This window comes from Trachinotus anak, unplaced genomic scaffold (assembly GCF_046630095.1).
Source record: "Trachinotus anak isolate AG129_WGS33_773 ecotype Australia unplaced genomic scaffold, CSIRO_AGI_Tana_v1 ptg000024l, whole genome shotgun sequence".
NCBI lineage: Eukaryota > Metazoa > Chordata > Actinopteri > Carangiformes > Carangidae > Trachinotus > Trachinotus anak.
In genome coordinates this window covers 15,224,240-15,250,809 of record NW_027273875.1, presented here as the reverse complement: position 1 = coordinate 15,250,809, position 26,570 = coordinate 15,224,240, and the positions used below count along the sequence as shown (strand labels likewise).

Genomic DNA, 26,570 nt, shown 5'->3' with positions numbered 1-26,570 from the left:
AACAATCAGTGCAGTTCAACAGCAGTGCTGCTTTTCAAACATGAGCTCTGGTGGAAGTGGATTTGTCCTTAATCAAGGTCTTCTCATCAATAATCAGAACTCAATACATTACATCAGTGGGAGTAGAAATGAATGACTGGTCAGTGGATGTCCAAAATTTTATTTGGATGTTTACCTGAGAAAGGGGAAGCAGCTAGTGTGACCCAAACACTGCTGACGTTGAGGTTTCCCTCTTCACTGACTGATACACTTGTTAAGGCGGATCATTTGCTTTGCAGTGCTCTGTGTGTCTTTATAGAAGCCACCAGCCAAACTTACAGTTATCCTCTCGTCTCGATCATTGACCTTGATGTTGTTTCTCTTCCAAGAGATGGTGGGCTCCGGATGGCCTCTGGGGGGGATGCACTCCATGACAGCCGGTTCACCGGCTGCCACCACCACATCACTGGGCGTCTGACGAAAGTCGTCTCTCAGAACTGGGGAAAAGAGCAAAAGTGCAGGTGATGGTTAGAATGAGTGTAAACCTCTTTGTTGATGACGTCTTTTATACGTATAATTCTGCTAACATCCTGCTGACATTTAAGCTGCTGATGATACTCTCTGTCATCTGACTGTGTATACGTGGAGTCACATTAAGGCTGTAATGACATTTGGCCTTCAAAAGGAGACAACATGAATGTCAAAAAAATTGGACTCACCCAGCATAACAACTAAGGATAATCCATCACTTTGAGCAGATAAACACAAAGCACGACAGCACATTGATACTGTATTACTGCGAGTTTAACATGGTGTGGACGTGTCCCTAAGGTCTTCATGGACTCCGTGTCATTTCTGCGACATCACAGCGCATCAATAATGAAGGCTCTGGTAGCTAACGCACACAAAGCAGATGAATTATTCAATCTGCTCCACACACACACACACACACACACACACACACACACACACACACACACACACACACACACACACACACACACACACACACACACACACACACACACACACACACCCTCCCTTGGCAAATGCAGATGCATTAGTATACTTGGATATGTGGTCAAGCAAACAAGTCCCCATTTAAACAAATACATCACACTCAGCTGCAGGATGCCACTCTGAATAAAGAAAATAAGTCCCTCTGTTTCACTTCCTTGGAATCTATTCATAAAACAGAGATCTGAAATCTGTCTTTGAGTCACCCCGCCTCCTCCACTTCCACATTAATTCCTCTGTAGTCAACGTCTTGTGGCTGTTACCTGAAGGCATCAGGCTTTTTTCTGTCTCATTTCAGTCTCTAGAGCTGTCAGATTACAGATGGTTGTGTAGTCTGTAGTGATGCGCTGACAACACCAGTCTACCAGGAAGAGGTCAAACCCATGCAGGCCTGCAGGCTAGAGGTCCGGTCTAAGCCACTGCAGGGATTTACAGAGGGGATAAACCAGTGAGAAGGTTTGCATGGCATTCCTACCTGGCCTGAATGTCCCCCCCAAAAAGCTGCTCTAGCTGATCTGAAAAGCAGATCTCAAAATCTTTCACATCATAGTCTCTCCCGGGCATTTATAAAAATAAAAAATAAAAACTTCCAAAGTCAAGCAACAACTCTTTCAAAATAGCACTTGGGGGTTATTAAATTTCTACCCCAAATATTCCACAAAGTTCTCTTTGAAGCTATGGGCAGATGTGAGATCTGGACATCAAGGAGTTGGTGGATGATTAATTGATGCAGGAGGATAGCATGGCTGATTTGCAAACATGATGGCGATCTGACCGATGATATCAATAAGCCGCACCAATATAATGACATTCAGCTCATGTCTTCACTTCAGTCTCTCCAGAGTGCGCAAAGATCTGCAGGATCTGCCACGACCGTCATCAAGAGGAGCAGAGAGATATCTGTTGCTTCACCTTAAAAGTGCAAGTCATGTCAGCAGGCAGCATCCTGATTTACACCAACGGCTTTTCAAAGACTTCAACACGGCTACTAAAAAAAAGCCTGTTGAGTATATCACCTGAAAACACAAGCCTCTGTAAAATGCCCGGAGCACATACACTAAGATTGTCATGTTTGGGGGGAAAAACAGATTTCAAAGTGCTGTTTTAATCTAAAATATCGTGTATGTCTGTAAAGCTTGATAGAACCGACTGGCACTGTGAGACAAACTACTACAATCCTTTATCACCACACTCATCTTCTGATTTAACCATCGTAGCATCATTCCTCATCTTTCAGGTTGAAATGAACTGTGTTAACAGCAGCAGCCCTGATACATTCAGCACCAGGGGTGTGGATTAGTTTATTATGCGAGTCCTCTTCCTACTGTGATGGAGCAGCTTCTCCCAGAACCTGTACTTTACTGAGTCAGTATCCTTCTTCTACTTCCAGTACGTACACAGCAGATGTCTCTATTGAACCACTGAGATAACAAGTACAAATTGGCACAAATGACAGAGCAGACTACAGTTAAGACGGTGATTCCATTAACATGTGATATGAAACTCAGTCTCCATCTGTGGGAAAAACCCTCCAGTGAGAATACGGTGGTCACTGCGTTCAGGAACATCACTGCATTGTTGGATGAACTGATGGATGGGGGTGCACTCATGTTAAGAATGTCATGGGTGGCATCCGACACGTTCAGTGACATGACCTGTAAGTTCATGTTCATCCAAATAGTCTGTACTTACACCAGAGATGATTTCATTTCTCCATGTATAATGTGTACTGCACAGTAGGAAGTGGAAGTTCTACTTGATGTAGATGAAAAACAACATCCCTGTACCACCACATAAAACCTGAGTTATTAGTCATGTATTTGATTTTATGTGTTTTCCTTTTGAAATGTGTCTTCAGATGCATAAACTAGTGTTTACATTTGCCTTGATATTTCACAGAGTCCAGGATAGTTTTCAGAGCTCTGTTAGAAATACTGCCATACTCCCTCACTTGATACATGAAGCCTTGAGGACTAAGTAAGCACACAGAGGAGAATATATGGTTTGTTATTGCAGTGGAATATGAAACTTGTGAATCGTCCACTGAAACAAATGTTTACCTCAGCCCGTCCACACGTTTTTATGACCATGCACACCAGCCACTTGCACGTGATATTGTTTGTCAATAAAACCCTCCTCCAGGCTTTTTGTCATCATCTATCTATCAATACTGATACATCATCATATGTACAGTACACGTGTGTGTGTATTTTACATATGCACAGGAGGGTGTGTGCACGTGTCTCCATGTTAGTGAGGAACAGCACCAATGTCGCTGTAATGTCACAGGCCAGCAGGGGAGGGTCACTGCCTCATCTGATTAATGACACATCTCCCCTAATAACAGCACCGACAGGCCAACAAAGCCCCGGGACATCACCATTATCACCACCATCCATACATCTATCTGTCCATCCATCCATCCATCCATATGAAGTCACTCCCACTCAGACTTCTGGGGACATTTCTTTATCTCTTATACCTGGGCTTGTGTGAGAAATTTATAGCATCTCGGTGTCAGGCTGTACGCTGGGACAATAGCGAAGGCTCATTTCTCTTCTTGTCAAGATAGCGTGGCGTCCTCTTTGAATGAGGGTAAATGTGGGTGTGTGTGAGGAGATAAATCTGCCTGTTTTGTTGGTAATCAAGGTCATGGGAGATGGGCACATCAGTGTTTAAGGAGAGGAGAGGATATTTTTCATTTCCTCATTAGCTAACGGGTCCTGTGCTTGCCTTTTTGCCCTGATACAGGTCTGCACAATTCATTGTTGGCTCCTGAAGCATTATGCTGCTGTCCGTTTTATCTGTGTCTCATACAGGGATGAAATTGCCGCTTATGGCTCTAGTCAGACCCATATCCTGATGGCCAATTACTTAGCCACAGAGCATTTAGAGCATTCCAAATCCCATTGGCCCCTCCAATCCTGAAATGATATGCCAAACCACACCCCTGACCTTATCTGTACCTGCTGCCGACATTTCCCCCAATCACTATTCACAGCAGATTACAAAACCCTGACCAAATTGTTCAGGAACCTGCCCCGTCACGCAACGCGAGGAAGGAAATGGGACAGTTCGCTGCACCCCGGGTCTGAATTACCATACAGCGGGGTTAAAGGACCGCTGTGATGACCTGTCACACTCCATTCTGAGATCATGGCTCCAGGGGCCCCTGATCTTTCCCACTCTACCCTCCACACTCACCAGATCTGAGCGAAAAGAGGGTCTCTAGAAGTTTATAAGGCACCAGCAATTACCCATGTGGCCCTTGGGGGCCCATATTAAGTGGGTGCACTTTGACCCTTTCTTTAAACCCCTTCAACAAAACCAGAGTAATCCCCACCACTGGGGCTGAACAGCAGGCTTTAATAAGAGCACCGAAACACAGTAACACACACAAGGTAAGAGATAAGGACCACAGCTGTATATATATATATAAAATAAATACATACATGTCTGATTGGAGGCAAAACCATGGAAACTGCAATATACACGCTACACCCAGTCTGATAGATACAACTAGAGTCTGATGATGAGACCATACCACATGACAATAAAGATCTGGCTCCCTGGACATTCTGTTCACTGTTTGTGTGACGTGTCTACACAACAAACCTGAGCACAACTCTGTGAAATGACACGAAACGTTCAATGATTCAAAACTGTTATTTTTCAGTTGAAGTGCAGAGTATTTGCCTCTATGTATAAATGAAAACAAAGCGTTTGGATAGACTGTACTGAACATGTGGGAGAGGGCGCAGGAGCATCAGCAGGTTTCTGAACATGAGCTCAAACTGTTGTAGCAGTGGAGGTAAAGGAAGAGACATACTCCCATTAACAGAAGGCACAGCAGCCGTCCACAGTCACTATTTACACAACCTCGTACTGAAAAACAGACGGGTAAGAGCTTCTGACTTGGCTCAAGGATTATCTGTGGAATCTGTGGAGTCCAAGAAGAAAACCAGTGCTCGCAAAACTACAAGACTAAACTTCGCCAAAGAACATGAAAACAAGCCTGACGGATGCTGGCAGCACATTCTTTGGTCAGATGAAACACACAAATTTGAACACATTTGTTTGGATCAGAGGGTCCAGCATGTTTGCTGTGGACCTGGCCAGGACTAACACTCACTGCACATCGCTGACCATGAAAAATGGAGGTGGGACTGTGCTAATCCGCGGCTGCATGAGAGAGGAGACGACATCTACAGATGGATCTACGAATGCAGGATGTGTGCCCACATACACAGAGTTTCTTTTTTTTCTTTTTATTAAAGAGGAAAAAGTGAAAACAATGGATGAATCTTGAGTATTTTCAAGCAGAAGGTGGAGAAAGATACCCCCTCCAGCAAAGAGCAGCTGGACAGAATCAGGCAGAACAGCTCTCCACAGATTTGTGTTCGACTGATATCATACACGTCCAGGACGACTGAATCAGTCATTAAAGATAAAGACTTGTGTAATTAAAGATAAAGACAGGACCACAAAACATTAACAAGAATGGAATCAAAATTAATGAAAACTGTACTGACTTTTGGTGCATTATAGTTAATTAGTTAAAATGAATTAGGCTAAAAACATAATAAACTGTATTAAATGGGGATGAATTAGCAGTTCCTTCACATTTTACTGTGCATCATACAGATTTAAAAGCTCTTGTATTATTGTTTAATATGAGATTTACAGGACTTCTGCATCAATTTCATGAAATAACTTTTGTTTGTCAGATGTTAAATTCACTGTGTTAGCCAAAAAAATGCATAAAATAAATGTACATCTATCACGAGAGAAGACGTTATCGCTCAGCCTTAAACAAAACCTCTGCTTTCTCTGACCACCGTCTGTGTCAGATTGCTGTCAGTGTGTTGCTTTACCCAGTGACAAACACATTAGTCACTCAAAAACAAATGACACCCATCTGTGGAGCAGTCATCAGCCGGTGCTGTCGCGCTGATGGATGTGCAAATTTGCAAATTGTACCAAAATCATTATGAAAATTAAAATTCACCACAGAAGCTTATCTAATTGATGCCAAACAAAGTGCGTGATTGTATGGAAGTAATATCTGTCTGCGGCCGCTCGACTCGTGTGATTTACCACATGTGCAGAGCATCGGGACCCTGCTGTATATCAGGGCATCATTTCAGCATTTAATTGCACATAAAAAACACCTTTGGGGGCGAGCTCAGTCTCACTTTTAATTAAATGGCTTTATCACTGTTGTTAATGTTCCAAGGACTGTGTGTGTTTGTCTGTGTGTGTGCGTTTGTGTGTGGGAGAGAGAGAGAGAGAAAGAGAGAGAGACAGCACCCCCTCAATAATAAATATTCAGATGGCAGAGAGAGAGTGACAGATAGTCCCTTGGCTGGGGGAGCAAAGGGAGGGATGGTGGGAGGGGAATCAAGAAAAAGCATCCGAGGGCTCAGGCTCTGTTGTGGGGGGATTGAGCTGGTCATCTGTCAATCCGTCAGCTTACATCTTGTCCCAACATGAAGCAATCTGCTTCGGTGTGAACACACACGCGAAAACACACTGATGTTTTTACTCTTTCACCCAAGTGCATACATCCTTCTTATCCCTTTATCAAGCCTGGTTAGACACACACACATACATGTCTTCTTCTCTGTTCTCTCGATAAGTGCAGCCTGTTCCCCAAGGCAATATCTGCCTAGGCCCTTGGGCCCAACAGGGGCCCTCATCAGAAGCCACCTTCCATCAGCCACTCTCATTATCTGGAGTGGACCCCCTCCGATCCCTATCAACCATTGCCCCATGATGAAACAGCCCGCACAGGATATTAGTGTGTGTGTGTGTGTGTGTGTGTGTGTGTGTGTGTGTGTGTGTGTGTGTGTGTGTTTTCAGTGGAGATGGGAGGGTCTGGAGAGGATGGGATGGGAGGCGGGGGTCTCACAGTTGGAGACAGATGTCCGTGCTGCCACTAAGCACCCATCGCCTCCCCACCCCGTCCAGTGCAAACACAGACACTCGCTGATACGGTGCACAGCAGCTGTAACAGCAAACACAGTCTGCATCCAATATGACCAGCCCAGTCCAATATACAGGCTGACAGGAGCCTGAAACCCCCTGCAGTATATCAACACACACACACACGCACACAGTGTCAAGAAGCCCTTGCCATTTCTTTATCAACCTTTTTTTTGTCAGCTGACCTGAAATGCCCCTGCTTTAAAAAACAACTTGCTCTAAAGAGTAATTCCATTTTTTTCTAGCTGCTGTCATTGGGCTCTTTGGCCTGAGAGTCTTTTATGGCCTTGAGTAAATGACATAACACGGTTTTGCTCTCTGGAAATGCTCATATGGCCAATAGGAAAAACCGAGCTGGCGCTGCAGCTAAATGAAATGGAATCACAGCGACAGGTCATTTCAATTACTCCCTCCCCGAGTCCAGAAGGGTCACCTTCTTGGCCCGAGCTTCTACGCTCCGAGCGCACAATCACACATGTAGAACCTGTTCATCAATGTCCGATGCATTTTTCCCTGCAAATTTGCTCCCTCCATTTTCTTTTGTCCCTCAGTGTGTCAGCTGGCGAAGCCATTTAGGCCTCTGTCGCTGCTCTTTAGTCCCATCAGCTGACTCCATTTAGCAGCCACAACAGCTGCCCCAACCCCACCCACTCGATCCCCACCGCCCTTACCCACACCCGTTAGCACCAAACCTGGGCTAATGGCTGAAAAGCAGCTGGTCCGACCAGCCAGGATGATAAGGCCATGAACAATGATTTCCGTGCAGAAAATCAGACCCTACAGGTTGAGATGTTCAGAAAAATCATTTTTTGTTCCATGTTATTAGTGAGGAGATCAGGCATTAAAATGATACCAATTCAAATAATCAGTGTGATGGAGCACTGGAGTGTTTGCCAAATTGATCCTGGCTACAGGTTGACAGAAAATCTCTGCAGTGCAAATTAAAATTACGTCAAAGCCCTGGTATTTCTCACAGCAAACCTCAGGAAAACCAATTATTGGCCACTGAGCTCAGATAAGACCAAAATGAAACCCACAAGTCACTGTGATGCATTACAAGCTGATTATAAAGCCTGTTATTAGCATAGATAAACCTCCTCAGCAAACATAATCATCAGGAAAACCCAGGGAAATTACACTGGCTTTAATATTCACGTCGTGCTCTGATACTGTTTACGATGCTTTAAAAAGTGTTATCAGCGTCACTACATGTAAAATCCTGCCCAAAATTGAATTAAGTGATAAAATATGAGAACCGCAAATGACGCCCCCAGCGCTGGTGCTGCAGGGAAAACAGATGAGGTTATCTGTCAGGGTGCAATGTTTCACAGCTTAAGCGCTCATAAATACCCAGGCCTGGGCCCACCATGGTGTCCTGTCACATCCAGACGTGTTGAGAGGGGGGTCGGGGTTAGGGTGGATGGGGTGCAGGTGGGGGGGTGGGGTGGGGTGATACTTGGCAGCGGTGCTGTCTGCAGCCAATATGACCATGGGCCCCACATGCAGCTGTGGGACAGCACAGGAGGCGCTCATTACCAGCCACACACAGACACAGGAGGGAAAAGAGGTGCTCACAGGGAGGGACTGCTCTGTGTGTGGGTGTGTGTGTGTGAGGGTGTGTGTGTGTGTGTGTGTGTGTGTGTGTGTGTGTGTGTGTGTGTGTGTTACACTAAAGCACATGGCTAATAAACATGCTGGAGTGCAGAGGTTGAGGATAATCAGGCCAACTTGCGGGCACCTTGTTAGCATGGAGCTGCAATCATGTGACAACAAGATTATATGTTTAAGCCCGTTCACGCTTTACATGAGAGTACAAGCCACACAGTGGTAACAAATTATGTAACTGGGAGCAAGAACGACTGGAAGAGAGGAAGGAATCAAAAAAAAAAAAAAAATTGGAATATCCCAATACCGTCCAGCCCAAATACTGCGATATATGATATTATTACAGGACAATTATATGATTGTAATTCATGTTTCAGGTGTAAGGACAGCAGGACAGAGTATATTTCACGATAGCATTCCAACATTGTTTGTCACTTCCACTGAGTATCACATTAAAGTTGAATTGAAAAGCTGCTCCTGCAGGATCCTACACAGCAACAAACACTATCACTAGATAAAGTGTTGATACCGGATGATTCTGCAAAACCTAGATAATGTTCAGAGACTATATTTTTGAATGTTGACATGCTGACAACCCTGACCTCCACACTCTAAACCCACACTGTGGATTCTGTGTAGCTATCACGTCCATCCTCAGAAACCTGCATTAGAGCAGCTACAGAAAACATAGCGACTGCTCTAACTGTGATTGGCCAGCTGGTGTTTTCTGTGTCCAATGCTGGTGGAGACTGCTGAGCGTGAACATGGAGCTCGTTGGAAGAAAGGCTGCGTTACCCCCTCCTTTTCACTATCTGGCAAAGTCATCTCCGCCGCAAACCCTCTGCTCGCCACGATCGTCACTATCACAGTGAATGACAGAACGTAAACACGGCAACGAGTCTGATATTCAGTGATGAAACCTCCCCACTGTCGCTTGTATTACAAAGTCAATGAAAGATTGTAAACACAGATAATGTAGGAATGAAATTCATACAATTCTTCCATCTAGTGTTGCAGAGGTGCCTGTTAACCCCTTGCACCAAACATAAATCCCACACATTACTGCCTGCACCAGCTGACTGTTGGATGTGTGTTTAGCATGTACAGTACGTCTAGGTGTATCGATGAAGCACTGAAGATTTGTCCAACAACTACAGGAAGCTGGGCTGCACGCTAGACTTCCTCAGGTTGGCAATATTTCAACTGACTTAGTTGTACAAGAAAATTCCCCCATTTCCCCTGCACTCATCCACAGTGTTGCACTTCATGTCAGTAAGTGATGTGTGTTGGTCAGTCTGGTTTTTACCAGGTGGCTCAGCTGAGACAAAGACTAAGGAATAGATAGTTAAAGGTGAAATATTTACAGTGAGGAGCATATGACCTCTCCTGCAATGAGCCTTAAACTGTACTTTGTGCATATATGTGTGTGTGTGTGTGTGTGTGTAATGGTGTATGTGTGTGTGTGTGTGTGTGTGTGTGTGTGTGTGTGTGTGTGTGTGTGTGTGTGTGTGTGTGTGTGTGTGCGTGTGTGTGTGTGTACACTTGTACTTGCTACATAGTAAGGACCAAAAAAAGTATTTTACTAACAGAGTGAGGACATTTTGGGAAAGTGAAGACATTTTGGTCGGTCCTCACTTTTTGAGACACTTTCAAATCACATTTTGAAGGTAAAGACTTGGTTTTAGAGTTATGGTTAGAATTAGGTTTAGGTTAAGGTTAGGATCAGGGTTAGGGTTAGGCACTCAGTTGTGATGGTTAAGGTTAGGGTAAGGAGCTAGGGAATGCATTATGTCAATGAGTGTCCTCATAAAGATAGAAGTAGTATGTATGTATGTGTGTGTATGTGTGTGTGCATGTGTGTCCAGAGAGTTATTAAAGGCCTTGGCTAACCCTCCATCCCTCCTGCTAGGTTCCCTATCACCCACCCCCCTCTCCACCCCTTCATTTCCCCATCACACTCCCACACACACACTTGCACACACTCAAACAGAGCAGAACAGGCCTGAGGCATGCCAGGGCCATTTCACTGAAATAGCCATATTTCAAGTCAAGAGGGGGGGACCATATTAAAATACTACTTGGCAGCCAAAATCTTCTCACGTCGAAGCTGCCTACCCCCTACCCAACCCAAGCCAACCCCCACCCCCTCCCATTAACCTGGTATTACAGAAGATGCCCTGAGTTTGTGCACAGGCACGCATGAAGGCAGTCTGCTGTAGACGCAAACATGCCTGTGCATCCGTACGCACACCCCATCACCCACACAGACAAACTTCTCCTCATTTGAGTGTAAATCCCTCCAATCTCCTGGCACAAGGAGCGCTCACCTATGTGTGGCTCGGCAGCAGGTTCCCATCCCAGTTCGGAGCGGGTGCTGCTGCTCCGGCTGTGCTCACCCACCCAGCAACCTTGAGGTTAATCCACCGCAAACCTCCCCTGGCATGCCATACTGGCCCTGTGTGTGTTTGTGTGTGTGTCCATGCGTTTTTCTGCCAATTTTCCATCTATGTGTTTAATCTCTGCAATTCCTGATGGGACACACACGCACTCCCTGAGCCCCTGACAACTTGCAGACCAAACTCAGCAGAGTATGGAGTCTGCAGTCCCCTGCGACTTAAAGTAACACTGTGGATTTGGATTCCACAGGGCAGACTGGCGGAAAGAGAGACATGCTTCACTCAGATAAACCCAAGATAGCACCAAAGGCATCCACCCTGCTGAAGTGTCCTTGGGCAAGACAGTGATTTGTTTCCTACTGCAGGGTGCTGTCATGTCGCTCACCCTGACTTCTGACCTCCTGCTGTGAGCAGCAAGAAAACAATTTGCTGTCGTGGATCAATAATATCACATTATCAAAAAGCTGTATTTAAGATTTATCTCTCCCTCTATTCAGTCTCTTAATGGGAATGGATGATAAACAGTGCAGGCTCATGACCTCGGAGGAGGGTAGACACATTAGATGGAGTACAGTCCAGCTAAATGCTTTAAGAATTGATCAACTTAATGAGGCTGAGCATTTGTTGGCTCATCTGGGAGGGTTTCAGTTCAAAAATGTGTGTGTTTGATTTGAGACGAAATCACCTTAAATCTTTGTCTTTCCACTGAAATCATAAACTCTGTGATGCACGTGTTGTGAACTCGCCCTGTATGAGTCTTCTCTGTAATTGAAAGCGGCATCTATCCTTCAGGGAGCGCGCCGAGATGCATCCCGAAGCCTTTGTTAGAAAAGCAAATGTATGCTTCCATCACGGACCCTGTGATGTAGATGACGGAGATGGAGACATGTTGTGTCTCTTCAAATTACCCGAGCTGTTCATGAAATATTCAGGCTGTATGACAATACTTACTTCAGCTTGAGTAGCTCCCCACTCCTCATAAAGCTGAATAAATTATCAGGTGAAGCTATTCACGCCTGATTGACAGGCTTGCAAAAGCAGCTTATGCCCTCGAGACAAAATATAGATCTGTCAGGGAAAACACACAAACATTCTGTAGTGGATTTTAAAGCAATTTTTTTATTTATTTATCTATTTTTTGCTTTCAGTTGGAAATGCACCATGCCTTTAGAAACTGAGGAAAAGAGGAGATGAAACAACATTTTGATGTGAGTTGTTTGGCAAAAACAAGCCAGTGGAGAGATCCAGAGAAAAAAAAAATCTGGACCGCATGCAACGACAGGAGGAGGAGGAGGGGGAGGAGGAGGGGGAGGAGGGGGATTTGCAAACATGCACATCCATGCACACACTTAATCTGACTGTAATTCAAGCAATATGTCCTCAAATATGTGATATGGAACACGGGGTGTGCGGAGGTGATGTTTTGCAGTTGTGAAGCAGGAACACCCCCCCACCCCCCGAACACGCACATGGAGAGCACAGACCAGTGTGACGGGTTAAACAAGGAGAAGTAATGCAGAAGTAATGTATGCAAGGCATTGCTAAGGAGAGCCAAAGCAACAACACTTCCACCCCTCTCAGCCCACCCCAGGACCCCGAGGGCCAACCACAACAATACCATTACAGAGGTGGTCGAAGCTCCTGTGTGTGGTCAGCTAATAAAGCAATTGTCTGGCCCTGAAAAGAGGATTACTTTAATCTAGTAATGGCTGATGTCGTGCGACCTATAGAAGCGGGGTAAGAGGGTCATAGGGAATTGCTGAGAAGCCCATTGTAAGGCAACTGAAGCCCCCCCCTCCCTCTTCTCCATCACCCCTGCCCCACACTGCCCTTAGCTGACCCACCGGCCCAACTGAGGCTACTGTAGTTCACCCATCTGGAAAACCAGAAACACTCTTTAACTCGACCTCGAGGGTTGGACGGAGCCGCCTATACACAATGGGTGCCCCCCCCCCCCCAAAACATACACACTCACACACAAACCATTAATTATTGACCACTGCAGTGCGACAGAGTCAAGAATTCCTCTCCAACAATGAGTCATTCAAGTGACTTTTTTTTTTCCGGCTGATGAAGGCCGCGTTCAGACCAACAATAGCACAGTGTCAAAAAGCCACAGCCTCCACAGTCCACTCAGGCCTCAGCGCCAGGTTAAAAAATACAGGGCTGTCAGGCAAACAGAGCTGAACCTGTTCCACTTTTACCACAAAGCTGAGTATTTGTCAGCGTAGAACAAAAGTCGTACGTCACTGTCATCGCGATGGAGGAGAAATGTTTCCGTAATTTTTTTAAATTCACCAATGCAACACTTACACTGGACTCATCTGTACTCGTCCAGTAGCAACAGACTCAGTAGCACAGAACTTTGTGCTTTTGGATTCTTTAAACACTGTGCTAGTTTATGGGGCTGGAATCACACGGTATGAAATTGAATTTTTACTCTATTCTTAAATTTGAGAAAAAAAATCTACCTGACACCTTTGCTGCCTGATGTAAAGCCCCTTACTTTAAATCCTGTGAATTTGATTATTGTTTGAACACAGACACACGATCAGCCCTGTCATTTCCTCCACGTGTGCCGATTCCGACGCTGTCCATTTTCCCGGGCTCGCCGGAGGTGAGGAAGGTGAATCGTCTCACTGGCATCAGAGTCGTCGTCCTGTTGTCATACCCCTGCACTGAAAGGGGAGGAGGTGGTGGTGGCGGTGTGACTGGGGGAGGGCAGAGCAACAGTTCCAATTTTCCACCCTGTCGACAAACTCCAAAAACAGATGGATCTTGAAGTAGAAATCCATTTAGCTCCACTTGAATGACTTAAGCCCCCGTTCGCTGACCTTTTCTAACTCCGAGGAGGGAGCACGTCTTAAAGAGAAATGAATCTTGTGCAAATACAAACCAGTAGAAATCAATAAGCATTCTTCACAGCTGTTCACCCTCGTATTTACCATTTGCAGACAGGTCAAATATGCCTAAATCCCCCCTGAAATACCTTTTTTTTTTTTTACAACAAAGAGCAGGCAGGCTGTATTACTTCAGCCATAGAAAATACTCAAAGGTGAATGTTTCTGTCAATAAACATTTCCAAAGGTTAATTTTTAGTGACAATCTGCTTTTGAAACAGTCTTTCTTCTGTTACCAGTCAGGGAGTTAGACAGATGAGACATAACAAACTGTGCAGAGATGTACATACTAAAAGCACATCCAACACAGTCCATCAAACAATCTGCACAGTTAATCACATTCTCCAGCAGGCACGCTTCATATTACAGCAGCAAACAGTCCTACAAGGGAACAACATAAACCCCTCATTCATATGCAGAGAGCAGACTGTGTCAATAAACATAATGCTAATTGGGGTTTGGAATCAACTGATATTTTCCTCCACTCTCATATTAATTTTCCACCAGTTGCTTACAAGTCGCAGCAAAATATTGTCCAAAATTCATCAAATTAAACAGCACACCTAAGAATCAGCTTGAGGGCGGCGGCAGCGAGAAGAATCCAATTACTGGACTGAGTTGTCCACTTCCTGGAAGTGAGTCGTCCTGCGAGGAGAATGAGTTGCCAAAAAACCAGAATGAGTTTCCAACTTAGATCGACTCACCCGGGAACTCTCCAATAATTAAAATGAGCTGGCAAAATACAGAGTGGGTTATCCAGCATTTTAGAATGAGTCCCCCCACCAATCGGAATTTGTTGTCTAAAAAGACTTCACAAAGTTTTCCAATTACAAGACTTATAGCTGGCACGTAATGTGTATGCTGGATTGTCCAGCAGCTCAATCAATTTGTCTGGTGATAAGAATGAAATGAATGAAATGTCCAGTCACCACAGTCAAGTGTCCTGCAGGTCCTGCAAACTGTCCTCTGAACAGGATGAGCTCATAAACAACAACAACCTGTTACCAAACAGGAGGATGTATCTAAACTCTCCACTGACCCAAAAACTGATGGTGTGACGTTCACTTGTTCACTGATTTTCCTGCTCAGCAGATACTTCAGCCTCTATTGCTTTAATGCCCTCCCGTTTTATCCACTCTGTGATGATGCTCTGATTGCGTTCGATTGATTTGTTTGAACCGCGTATTGATCGTGTTGGCCTCTTGTGTTTGCTGTCTGTCATGAATGATGCCTGAAACTCCCGATGTGATCTGCTTCTCGTGTTATTTGTGAGAAATTGATGGATTTGATTGGAGCTGTCTCCTCTGCGTGCACGGACTGTCTGCCTCTGGCATCGCTGTATCTGCTATTTGTACCATGTTTATGCTATTTCCCTGTTGCATCTCATTATAGTTGTCTTTCTTACTAAAGCCCATTTTACACCCACTAACACTTTTGTCGTCAGTGGAAAAGGTTACAATTGGCATTCACACTCAGGTCAAATTACTCTGCAGTAGACACAGGTATTTATCGGCTCCGGCTCTGATCAGCATTGCTGTAAACACCCGGGTGGCCTTTTCAGACCACAAATAGTAGTACCAAAAAAACACAGCCTCTTCATCAGTTTCAGTGAGGCCAATCCATCGGTGCAGCAGGGGTGCTGCTGCAGAGGGCTCTGCAATGCAGTCTGGGAAAAGGTTTATCCTAGTTCAGTGTTTGCACAGTGCAACATCTGGTAAGAAAACAGTGACGACCAATCAGCTTGCATGCAAGTGCAAAATCACAGGTGGAATACCTTGAAGCAATTTCACTGTTTACCTGACAAACACTGAGACAGAGGAGCGAATTATCACTGCCGTGATAACTTTCCACATCCAATTCTGCCTCCCAGGAGTGTAAACTGCGTTGCGGTGCTATTGTGTCTGATAAGGCTTCCTACTGGACTTCCTCGTTCGCATTTCTTTCTCTTAATCTGTGCCCTGAAGCAACACACCCACACCACACAGCCCCTTCTGTAGTTGTACCAGAGGGCTATTGTTGGCTTCAATGAGCCCAAAGAGGGGGTCATTTGCATCCTGTAAGACCATGACTAATGAATCTCAATTAATTACACTCTTAGTGGAGGCACGTCAAAGAAAACTGCTTCAAATATTCATGAAACACATTCAGGATTATTGAGCAGAGAAAAGAATATTCTTTTTTCTTTTTTCTACTCTTTTTTTGAGTTTTAACATCCTTAAATTATGAAAGAGGCAAAATTACACCTCAGGTCTCGTACTTTTGCAGCAGAAACTACATTTACTCACAGTGTTACAGGTGCATTCATGTATTTTAAACCCCCCTCCCCTATTAGTATGTAGGAGGCGCACCTGAAGATTAACACAATCCAATACATCTCAACAAGACTTTTCATGTGTCCACTGCCTGTATAATCATCCTTGTATGAGCATGTAAAATAGAAATATGTAATCACACAGGAAGAATCCTGGGAAATGATCGGCTCCTAAAGTCATGTGGCAGAGGGTCGGGTGTGTGTGGCGGTGCAGCGCCTGTGATCAGCAGCTAGCACAGATAATGGGCCGTGATTGGATGCAACGGTTGGAGCTAGGGGGCTTTATTGTTCTCCGCAGCCCCTGTGGCCACTGTGCTCTGTCATTAAAGAGGGGGGAGGAGGTTAAAGCTCTTCCTCACACCACCTGTTGTCACACCCTGACCCCCCCCCCCCCCCCACCTCCCCCGGTCTCATCCTTCTGCTTTTGTTCCACTGACCCTTTATGACACACTGCAACACACACACACACACACGCCGGTCACTGGTCATACTCGCCTTTAGTATGGTCTAATTAATTCATGGCTATCCTCTGGAGGAAGGTTTGGCTGGTGGGGCTGGCTCAATGACCGGCAGACGGTCGGATCATACAGAGGGGGTTTAGCCACAGGCCTGTGGCCTCACTCCGGCCATCTGATCCCCCTCTTTTAAGATCAGAATGGCCACCGGCTCTGTCCTCCACAAGGCCCTGGACCTGCAATCCCATTAGTGAGGCATGAATACACCTCAGAGCTCACACAGACAGACAGACACACAAACACTGAGAGGAGAGCTTGTTATCATCAAGCCACTGAGAATGTCACGGCTGAAGGGTTCAGCATGAGAGGTGGTGGTGTTACCGCTCTGCTCAGTGCGCTGAATACAAATCATGGCAATCTGATTCACAGTGAGCGTGTGGGTATGTTGAAGCATTATGATGCACGTGTCCTGGTGTCTGCATGATATCTCAACTGGCCAAAAGAGAGATTCGCGCAGGGCTGAGCAGGAGATAACTGCAGAATAAGACTTGACAGTAGCTGTCTTTGTAAATGGATGTGGATGGACAAAGTGCTACAGACAGCTGGTGAAAAAAAAAAAAACACTGTCATGCTCCTGTGGATGTGCAGGAGGGTGCAGGCAGGGCTGAATGTGAAACTCCTATCAGTGGGATGTGTACTCATACAGCACTCACAGATTCCTGTCCAGCCTGTCAGCAATGCCAGTCCTGATTATGTTGTTGTTCATGGATTATACTGTGTGAACAGAAGAATTGTAAATAGGTTCCCTCACCTACTACAACTAATGCAGGTAGCAAAATACAAATAAAGGCTGTTCACTGACGAGGAGAGGAAAACGCTTCTGAAGATTTCTTTTCCAGTAGACCTCGGGACGGGTCAACAGCCTCTCCTTCTTCCAACAGCTGACTGACAGGCTCTTAGAAGCATCTTATCCTTAATAGGTCAAAAGACAGGAAGATAAAATCAGCTGTCTCATGATAGTTTAACAGATTATATCAACTCATTCAAAGTAGGCTAACAGCTAAAAAAAAAAAGGCAGATTCAGAGCAGGCTAACTGCTGTTAACCATGAACAACAGCTCATTCAGAAGCCATAAGAAGCAGTTTTCTGGATTTAGCCTGGAGAGCCAAGGCTGTCAGCAGCTTCACTTCAACATGATCATAACTAGACAGGCAGTAAAGATGTTTTAAACCTTGGTGTTAAGGCAACTGTATTTAAAACAGGCTGTGGATTGAGACATATAAAACACAGGTTAAAGGGTGCTTAGCCATACCCTGTAGGTACTCGTACACGCGGTATGGATGTGCACATCAGTGTGAGTGCACTCCACTGAGTGTGACAGCGTGCACTACAGAGCTGCAATCACAACCCATATGGCTGCAGAGCACCAGGGTTAATAACAGGGACAGAGGGCAGCTAGAGGAGGGCATGGACAGCAGAAGGAGAGGGGGCAGAGAGGAGCCAGTGGGATTGAGGGGGTGGGGTCACTTTGTCTCCTTTATCGGAGCCCCCAGCCCAACCCACACTTCTCACCCATCAAAACTCTTTTCTAAGCCCCCAAATCTTTTCCCCATTTCCAAATCCATAAACCCTGAAATCCATTTTTCTGCACAGGGGTCGCAGTGTGTGTGTGTGTGTGTTTGTGTGTGTGTGTGAAAGAGAAAGAAAGAGAAAGGGGGCTCCAACTGGTGACAGTCCCGTTCAGCTGTTTCTCTCACACTGTGTCTAGGATTACTACAGGTGAGAAAGTCAGACCAGACCACTGCTACAAAGACTTGTGGATGTAAACACCCGCACACAGACACACACACACACACAAAGGCAGAGGAAGACAGGGGTTTCATCACACCTTCACCTGTTCATTCCCCAGATTCCAGCAGGCAGCTGCTATCTCCAACCTTGAAGGCTTGACCTCCAAACAACCTTTAAAAAACGGGTGGGGGGTTGGTTCTGGGGGTATAAAACCCTTTGAGTCAGTTTTATTTGCAATTCCTCTGACTCCGCCCCCAGCACCTTCGAAAAAGCACTTCTTCCCCTCCCCTGTCAGAGTGAATATTCATGAGCCATAAAGCCAGGCGCTGGAAACATAGCCGGCATAATAAAAACGTCAGAGGTGTAAAACACTCAAAGAAAAAGCCGCCAGGAGCTCGGGCAAGTCACTCTGAAAGCCAAAATCCCAACCCAGGGGTGTCGGCCCGTTAGGTCTATTGTGCTTGACTGACTTTTATGCCTCTGACATGAATTGGCCTCTGCTCCTGGCACGTAACTTTGCAGGCCACATTTTCAGGATCAAAGAATCTCTCTTAATGCATGAAATTGGATCGGATTGAGGGGAAAAAATACAAATTTTGGAAGGAAATATTTAGTAAAGTGGTGTGGGATCTGTTGTTAATGCAAGGTAAAGGAAGGTACAGACTGGCAAAAGGATTTTCAAGGCTTATTGCTGGATGACAAGAAATTTAAATATATCATGAAACTGTGTCGGTTCTGTGTTTCTCTTGGGATTTTCTATTGACACTACATTTAGGACATGATTTTTTTTTATAGCTCTCCAAGTTAATGCAATGTGATACTCTACCTGTTTGTCTTTAATATTTAGTACTATGCAAAGTAATCGGTGTCCTGTTTGTTTAAAAATGCAGGACTACTTTAACCTGCCTGCTATATCATATCTGAGGTTAAGATACACGCTGCTGAAGCCTGACTGAAGACTCACACAGTTCATGCATCAAACATCCATTCATCAAACATGTCATTAATAATAAGTGGAAACTGTTACTGAGGTAACTAAGCAGAAACTTCCCTAATGAGTTATTGAGTGCCTAATAGTCAGTGTATGAATGTGGAGAGGAAAAATGGCCTGGACACACTTGAGAAATAATGACGGAGAATGACTGAGCCCATCCAGACAAAAGCAGAAGAGTCAACACAACTGCTGATTATTAAAAAGTTTCATGACAACTTTGAATGTGGTTAGTAGTCTACAGCTGTTATTACCAAGGTTATACTTTCACCTGGGTCTGTTTGTTTATTTGTCAGCAGGACTGACTTAGAAGTACTGAACTGATTTGCACTGAACTTGACGAAGGAAAAGTTCACAGGTCAGGGACAAACCTGTGAAATGTTGGTGCAGCTCTTGATCACCTTACTATGAATTAGTTTTTTTTTCACTGAAGTCTGGTGTATGTTTGGATTTAGTGGAGGTCTGCGCTATCTGAGTGCCCTTCTAGTTTCAGTGTGTACCAATACACACTTCATTAACATTTAGGTAAATATGAGCATTGGGCAGGACTCAGAATTGGCAGATACCCAACATTAAAGGACTCAGGTGCTGCTTTTAGTTTTACTAGTGGCGAAAGTGCAGGGTTAATGATGTTGATCTGTCCAACATGTTGCTGTAGAGTGAAATATCTCAACAGCTACAAAACATATTGCCATGAATTTTGTTGCAGACATCCATGGTCCCCAAAGGATGAGGCCTAATATTCTGCCTTGAAATTTTATCCAGCATCACCAACAGGTCAAAATTTCCCAATGGCCAACACCTTATTTTATTACAAGGTACATCACCTGTCTCCATGCTGTACTATTGCGCTCTGATGTCAATAGTAATTCCTATGAGAAGAGTGAGAAATGTGATTATACTGCAGGAGTTGTGTGAAATACACAGATGTTCTCTGTCAGAGAGGAGTCTACAAACATTTTACAGCCACCTTTTTCAAGCCTGCACGGCTATGTTTGAACTTTAAAAGATAGATTTTGGGTGCGGGACCACTTCAAAGGTGAAATTATTATTAATTAAGTATTCAAACTACAGCTAAGATGATGGGAGTGTCTAGTGTCACAGTTATTTGACCTCGAAGGACGTTCATCGCCTGCTGCTGTAGTAATATCTCTACATTAAAATGATCTGTGCTGCTGGCTTCATCACACTGCCTCTGAGCCTGCAGTGGACAGACCGTTAGGGGTTAAACCTCCTGAACCCTCCACCCTTCCCACTGTGTTGGCTCCCACCCTGATACCAAATATACACACCAATAACACAATGCAGCTCCCTCTCAGTTTGTCCCCAGTGCTTCCAAGTCACAGGCTGGGGGGTGGGGATGACATGATGCCACAAAGCGCCATCTTGCGCCTTCTCTGATGCCACGCTGAGCCCCCTGGCAGCTCCAGGCGGGGCTTCTGTGCCTGTGGCCTTACCTCCGGCCCTGTTGGTGCCATGCAGAGGAGGCTGGCAGGAGCTGGCACTGACTTGCATTTGGCACAGGCCACTGTTTGTTCTCTATAACCCCTCTCTCTCTCTCTCTCTCTCTCTCTCTCTCTCTCTCTCCATCTCTCTTTCTCTTTTTAGAGGCAATACTCCAAAAGTGCTGTAGTGGATTTGTGTGCAGGCAGACACAAAAACAAGACGACACGAATAAGACACACACTTGCAGTTTTTCCTCTGCCACCGTGGATTAGGGATCCTTGTCTGGGAGAACAAATGCTGTATGCCAACTTGTGTCCTTGCGCATGTGTCTTTTTGCAGACAGCTGCGGAGAATGTCACCTCCCAGAGGACCAGGGCGTTATGAGGGAAAGCAACAGAAAGCCGGACATACAGAGACATAGATGGAGCGATCAGCTCAATGGCCCCACAGGCTGAATCACAAGAGCCCCAGAATACACACCAAAACCCTTTGTCTGCAAACATGACCCTGCACGGCCTCCAAGAGCCTTGTTTGAAATGATGTCGATGTTGCCCTTCAAGGGGATTAGACTGGCTTGTCACCTTCAGCAGCTGCCGGAAATATCACCGCAAAAATAATTAACATTAATCATGAGTCCTTAGTTTTGTTTAAGTACTATCCTAGTGTCATGAATGAAGAAAAGCAAAGACAGCTCCTTTGCGTAGCGCTAAAAAGCAGCATAGTGCAAGAAAAGTGTAGGCAGCAACATTAAGGATTATTCACGGGGGCTGAGAAATTTCTGGCATCTGTCGCTGCTCTATTCCTTCACAACCAGCTCTGTGAAAAGTGAGTCACAACACCTCCACCTATTCTGTCCTCCTGGTTTCCACATACAGCTTATATCACAAATACCCTGCAGCTTCTCATGCTGATACCAAAACAGAGCAAGAGCAAGGTGAGAAGTCATTCTTCATGCTGCTTGAGGAAGGCTTTTAGGTAAGATGACGGACACACTGCACAGATCCCAGCCGTTTACAGAGGAGAGCAAATGATTCATGGGCTGTTTTTTTTTTTCCTGTGGAGGCAGTCAGGGGAGCTTCAGCCTGATTATTAAGTTAGGGGGCTGGAGCCTTTCAAGAAAATATGATGCCCGACTGTAAGGTGTTTGACAGGAGTCTAGAGTTTCACAGATTTTTACTGGGAGTGGAGTTGGTTTTTACCACCTTCAGCTGGTTTGTGTTAATAAGAGATGAGAAATTCCTGAAATGGTTTCAGCTTTAAAATGTGAGCGATACTAGGAGAGGCCAGAGTGAAGGCAAACAAAGTTTAAACCTTCCAGCAGCATGATGTGAAGAACATACATTGTATTTACAAATGCGGGGTCTGAAAAGTTAAGCCAACGCTGAAGAGCCTTAAACCTGTATTCTACCTAATGACCATCAGGGGGCGACTCCGCTGGTTGTAAAAAGAAGTCAGATTGTATTGAAGTTTACGGGAAAATGTCTTTACTTCTCACTTGATTTATTACTTCAGTAAATGTTTTCCTAATGAGTTTATGGTCTCAGTCTCTGGTTTCAAGTCTTCTTCAGCACAGCATAATGTTTATTTTTTTTAAATTATGGTCCTTTTAGAGGAAAATGGACAATAAAGCAGGGTATGCATTAGGGCAGGGCTACCGTGTGATTGACAGACTGCACCACACACAATGACCTGCCTGCAGGTCAGATCCACCCTTCACTCCACCTCAGCTCCACCTTCACGACCAAATATGGTTTCTTATGGTTTCAAAAAACCAAGATGGCGATGGCCAAACTGCATTTTGAAAACACAAGTTAAATTATTTTCTTACAATGTGCCTTAACAAAAAGCCATCCTGTAGTAAATAAATATGGTCGAAGCCTCTGTGACGTCACCCATAGATTTCTGAGGAGCGGTTTGGAAGCTCAGAGTGAGCTGCTCTGCCTACCTCCCAGGTAATCCAAATATGGGCTTTGGCGAATGCCGCTTTGTGGCAAGCATACGCTCAGCCCACCTGTCACTCAAAGAGGCCACACCCTCCATTGTGCATAACTTTAAGCTTTAATACAACTTAAACAGGTGAGTTATATAAAATTCACCCTGGTACAGTTGTCATGAAGGAAAAGATTAGCCAAAACTGTTTTTCTACCGGGCTGTACACATGTTTGTTGGACATTTTAACATGAGATTCTATGGGGATTGACTCACTTTTGAAGCCAGTCTCAAGTGGCCATTAGAGGAACTGAAGTTTTTGGCCTCATTTTCAGCCCTGGAGGTTACGGCTTGTCCTGGATGCAGCAACAACTCAGTCCAAAACTGTGTCTATAGTCATATTAACAGCCTATATTTATAATCACCTGCTGCTGCTGCTGTCAAAACAAAGTTAAACTTTCTTCTAACACTAAAGGTAATGGCCGAATCTAGCAGCAAAGATTTAATTAGCCCTGACCGCATTTCATTAAAGTGCCACTGATCATAAGCAGCAAAAAAAAAAAAAATCAGGGGCTGTCTGCTGGAAACTCATCTGACAGGAGTTTGTTGTATTTTAAGGGACTAACATCTGCTAGTGAGAAGCTGCCAACTAAAAGTGGCCTTTCCTCCCCTCCCTGCAACAAAGTTTTTTTTTTTCAGTTTTCCTATCCAGTGGCGACAAGTGTTATCTTTTTCGCTGGTGCTAGCTGTCATCCATCTACATTAACAGGCCTGGTCACAGGGGCCTGGTCACAACACGACAGGGGCCGGGCTCTCTGGCGCGGGGAGAAGATAGGATGTGATGTCGGAGGCTAGGAAGCAGAATGAAGGGTGGGTAAGGGGTGGGGGGTTGTGGGGGGCCTCAGGGTGCAAGCTGCCAGGAGATCTGACACCAAGGTCAGGGGCGGTGTCTTGCGTTAACTCAGCCGAGTGATGGCGGTGATAAGAGACCACAGAGTCCTTTGAAGCTGCCTCCACCCTGCACTGCTTTCATAGTGCGGCTAACCTTATTACTCCTGAAATCCATCTGTGATTGAATCCACCTCTTATTACTGGAACTAAATAATACATAACAAGGTGTTTGACACCTGATATATGGACAAGCATCACCACACAGACTGTGCAGTGTGTTCCTTTTGTTTGTGATATTCACTCCAAGGTGTGAAATGCACTCATGTTATTGAATTTACGTCTACACAGTTCTTCTTATGGAGTAAATTCCCTCATCATCATGACAACAGCCGCTCCTGAGACTTTAATCCTTAATATCATCGTACTGTCACATCATCTGTCCCTCACTCTCTCCTTCACTTCCTATTCATCTGCCCCACATGAGCACAGAGCAGCTCAACCACACACACACACACACACACACACACACACCTGAGCAATCGAGCCGACACAGCAAAAAACCAAAGGCACTTACTTGCCACCTCCAGGGAGGCGTTGCGACTGACAGCCTCCCCCAGGTAGTTGCGCGCCACGCACACGTAGACACCCTCGTCGGGCTTGCTCCGCCTCCCGTGCACAATTCGCAGGAAGAAGAGGGAGCCGCTGGGTAGGAGCATCCGGTGGGACCGAGGGTCCTCTCGGTCCGTTTCCACACGCTCGCCGTCCTTGTACCACTCCACCACCGGGGCCGGCCGGCCCTCGGCCTTACAGTTGAGGGTGGCCGGCTCGCCCTTCGACACTATCAGGTCAGACGGGTGTTCTACGATTCGAGGAGGGGCGTCCTCTAACCGGGGTCTGGATCCTGGAGGCAGGGAAGAGAAAGGGTCGAGACTTTGTTCAGCCGTTTGTGGTGATTTTTTTTTTTTTTAAATAACGGTGCTGATTTTTGAATATGAGCTTTAATTGACACCAATAGGACTAAAACTTGAGGCACAATTACAGTAAACTAAACCAGAGCCATTTGTTCGTTTTAAAGCTTAGACAGCAGAAGACAGATTGAAGAGAAAAGCACAATAAGTGTCTGTGTTTCTGGGAGATGTTACAGATGTTGAAAAAGCACTGCAGCTGCTCAAATTATACTAAATGAGGCTAAATTTTAATTTCAAGCTATTTTTTTTTTCAATCAAAAACTGGATTTTCAGCATGATACATTTAGACTGACTCAGGATGTAAAGAGCGTGGTTGCACCAGTGTAGGAAGGGTAAGGACCATAATAAACACAGAACATAAAAATCCTCAGCCTTTTTTTTTTTTTAACATCCTGGCCTCTGCACACAAGAGGCAAGTAGGTGGCTCAACTTATAAAAACGCACACATCACAGTTGCCCTCTCTCCAAACCTCCTGAGCTTCAGCTGCAGAGAAACGCACAATTTTATCAGCGACAACATGGCTCTGTGAAATGAGCATGTAATGTAATTACTCCGCAGTTACATTCAAAGTATAAATCAAGAGGACGTGTGAAAATGACATGCTCTAAATCCAGCATCTATTAAACCAAAACCCGATTCTCCAGCAGTGGAGGGGAGAGGAGGGGAGGGGAGGGGAGGGGGGGAGGCAAGTAAATGTGGTAGAACTGTGCTAATCAGAATTCATGGGAAAGTAGGTTGACTGAACTTTACTGAAACAGTCAGATATCAAACATACCATGTACAAACAATTCAAATAGACACTTTTCCCACATGGTTTTCAAATGGACATATTTTGAGATTGTAAAGACATTTGAATTATTCAGTATCACTGTTTGCATCTCTTTAATATAACAGAATCAATGTAAACGTGTTGTGTCTCCGGTCAGTGTTTATGCCGTCTGCAGAGCTTCTGACTGACAGACATAAATGAAAAGACAGAGACAGAAGCAGACAAAGATGGAGTCTAGGTAATTCCCACAGGTTTTTTTTGCCAAGCTTTGAAATTGCTTTACCCCCCCCCCCCCCCCCCCCCCCCCCCCCCCCCCATCCCCCCCCATCCCGTCTTTCCTCTTCCCCCGTCAATTTGAATGACAGCACGTTGGTGGTACAATTATGTATGAGAGGCAATAACACAAACTCAAGCGCCACGAGGCACAAGTGAAGTATCCCCCTGGAGAGCGTATGAAAGAGTGACAACAGGAGGTGCGTCTCACCGCTGATTTCCACAATAACCAACTTTTTGTTCCAGTAATGACTGTTACAGCGTTCACAGCTTCGCGACTGCGTATTTCTGACTCGGCTTGCCTTCCCCCTCCACCAGTAAGATGTACCGTTTTTAAACTAAAACCCTGTCCCTGAAAGGCATCCTTCACATAACAGTGCTGTGTTACGCAACTTTGTGTTTTCAGAGCAGTCACAGCTGGAGGTTGGTGGTCGTGCTCATAACAGGGAGGCAGAAAAGATGAGCTGCTTGCTTCAACATTAAGGACTTGGGTCTTAGTGTAATATAATTATATTGTTGTATTTTATGTTTCAGGTAAAACTAATGCTTCCACAAAGCAGTTCAAAGTTTTTATTTGTCTTATACCAAGAAACAATATACAGTGAGCAAAGCGGTGACATGAGGGTGGGACTTGACAGCAGGGCAGACTGTGCAAAACTGCAAACTGACAAAAACAAATTATTATATATTATCGATATATCGCATATGGTGGGAAATATCACAATATTCTATTGTTTCAGTTTGGGTTAAATGGAGACAGCAGCTTGTTTCCAGTGTTGTTCCTCTGCTGTGGAAAGAAAGCTGACAGTGTGCCTCCAGCACCAGTATCTCCCACTATACCAGACAGTGTCATGTGCTGCGGG

The 26,570-nt window shown here is 45.0% G+C and overlaps 1 protein-coding gene across 2 annotated transcripts in view; it reads right to left on the bottom strand.

The window, feature by feature from the left end:
- robo3 (roundabout, axon guidance receptor, homolog 3 (Drosophila)) overlaps positions 1-26,570 on the bottom strand; it is an 86,363-nt gene that overhangs the window by 48,052 nt on the left and 11,741 nt on the right. For both annotated transcript variants that reach the window (XM_071460962.1, XM_071460961.1), the window contains exons 2-3: positions 24,271-24,597; positions 319-476 (exon numbers count right to left, since the gene is read on the bottom strand). In XM_071460962.1, coding sequence (XP_071317063.1) covers positions 319-476; positions 24,271-24,597 — 485 coding nt within the window. The remainder of the gene's footprint in view (positions 1-318; positions 477-24,270; positions 24,598-26,570) is intronic.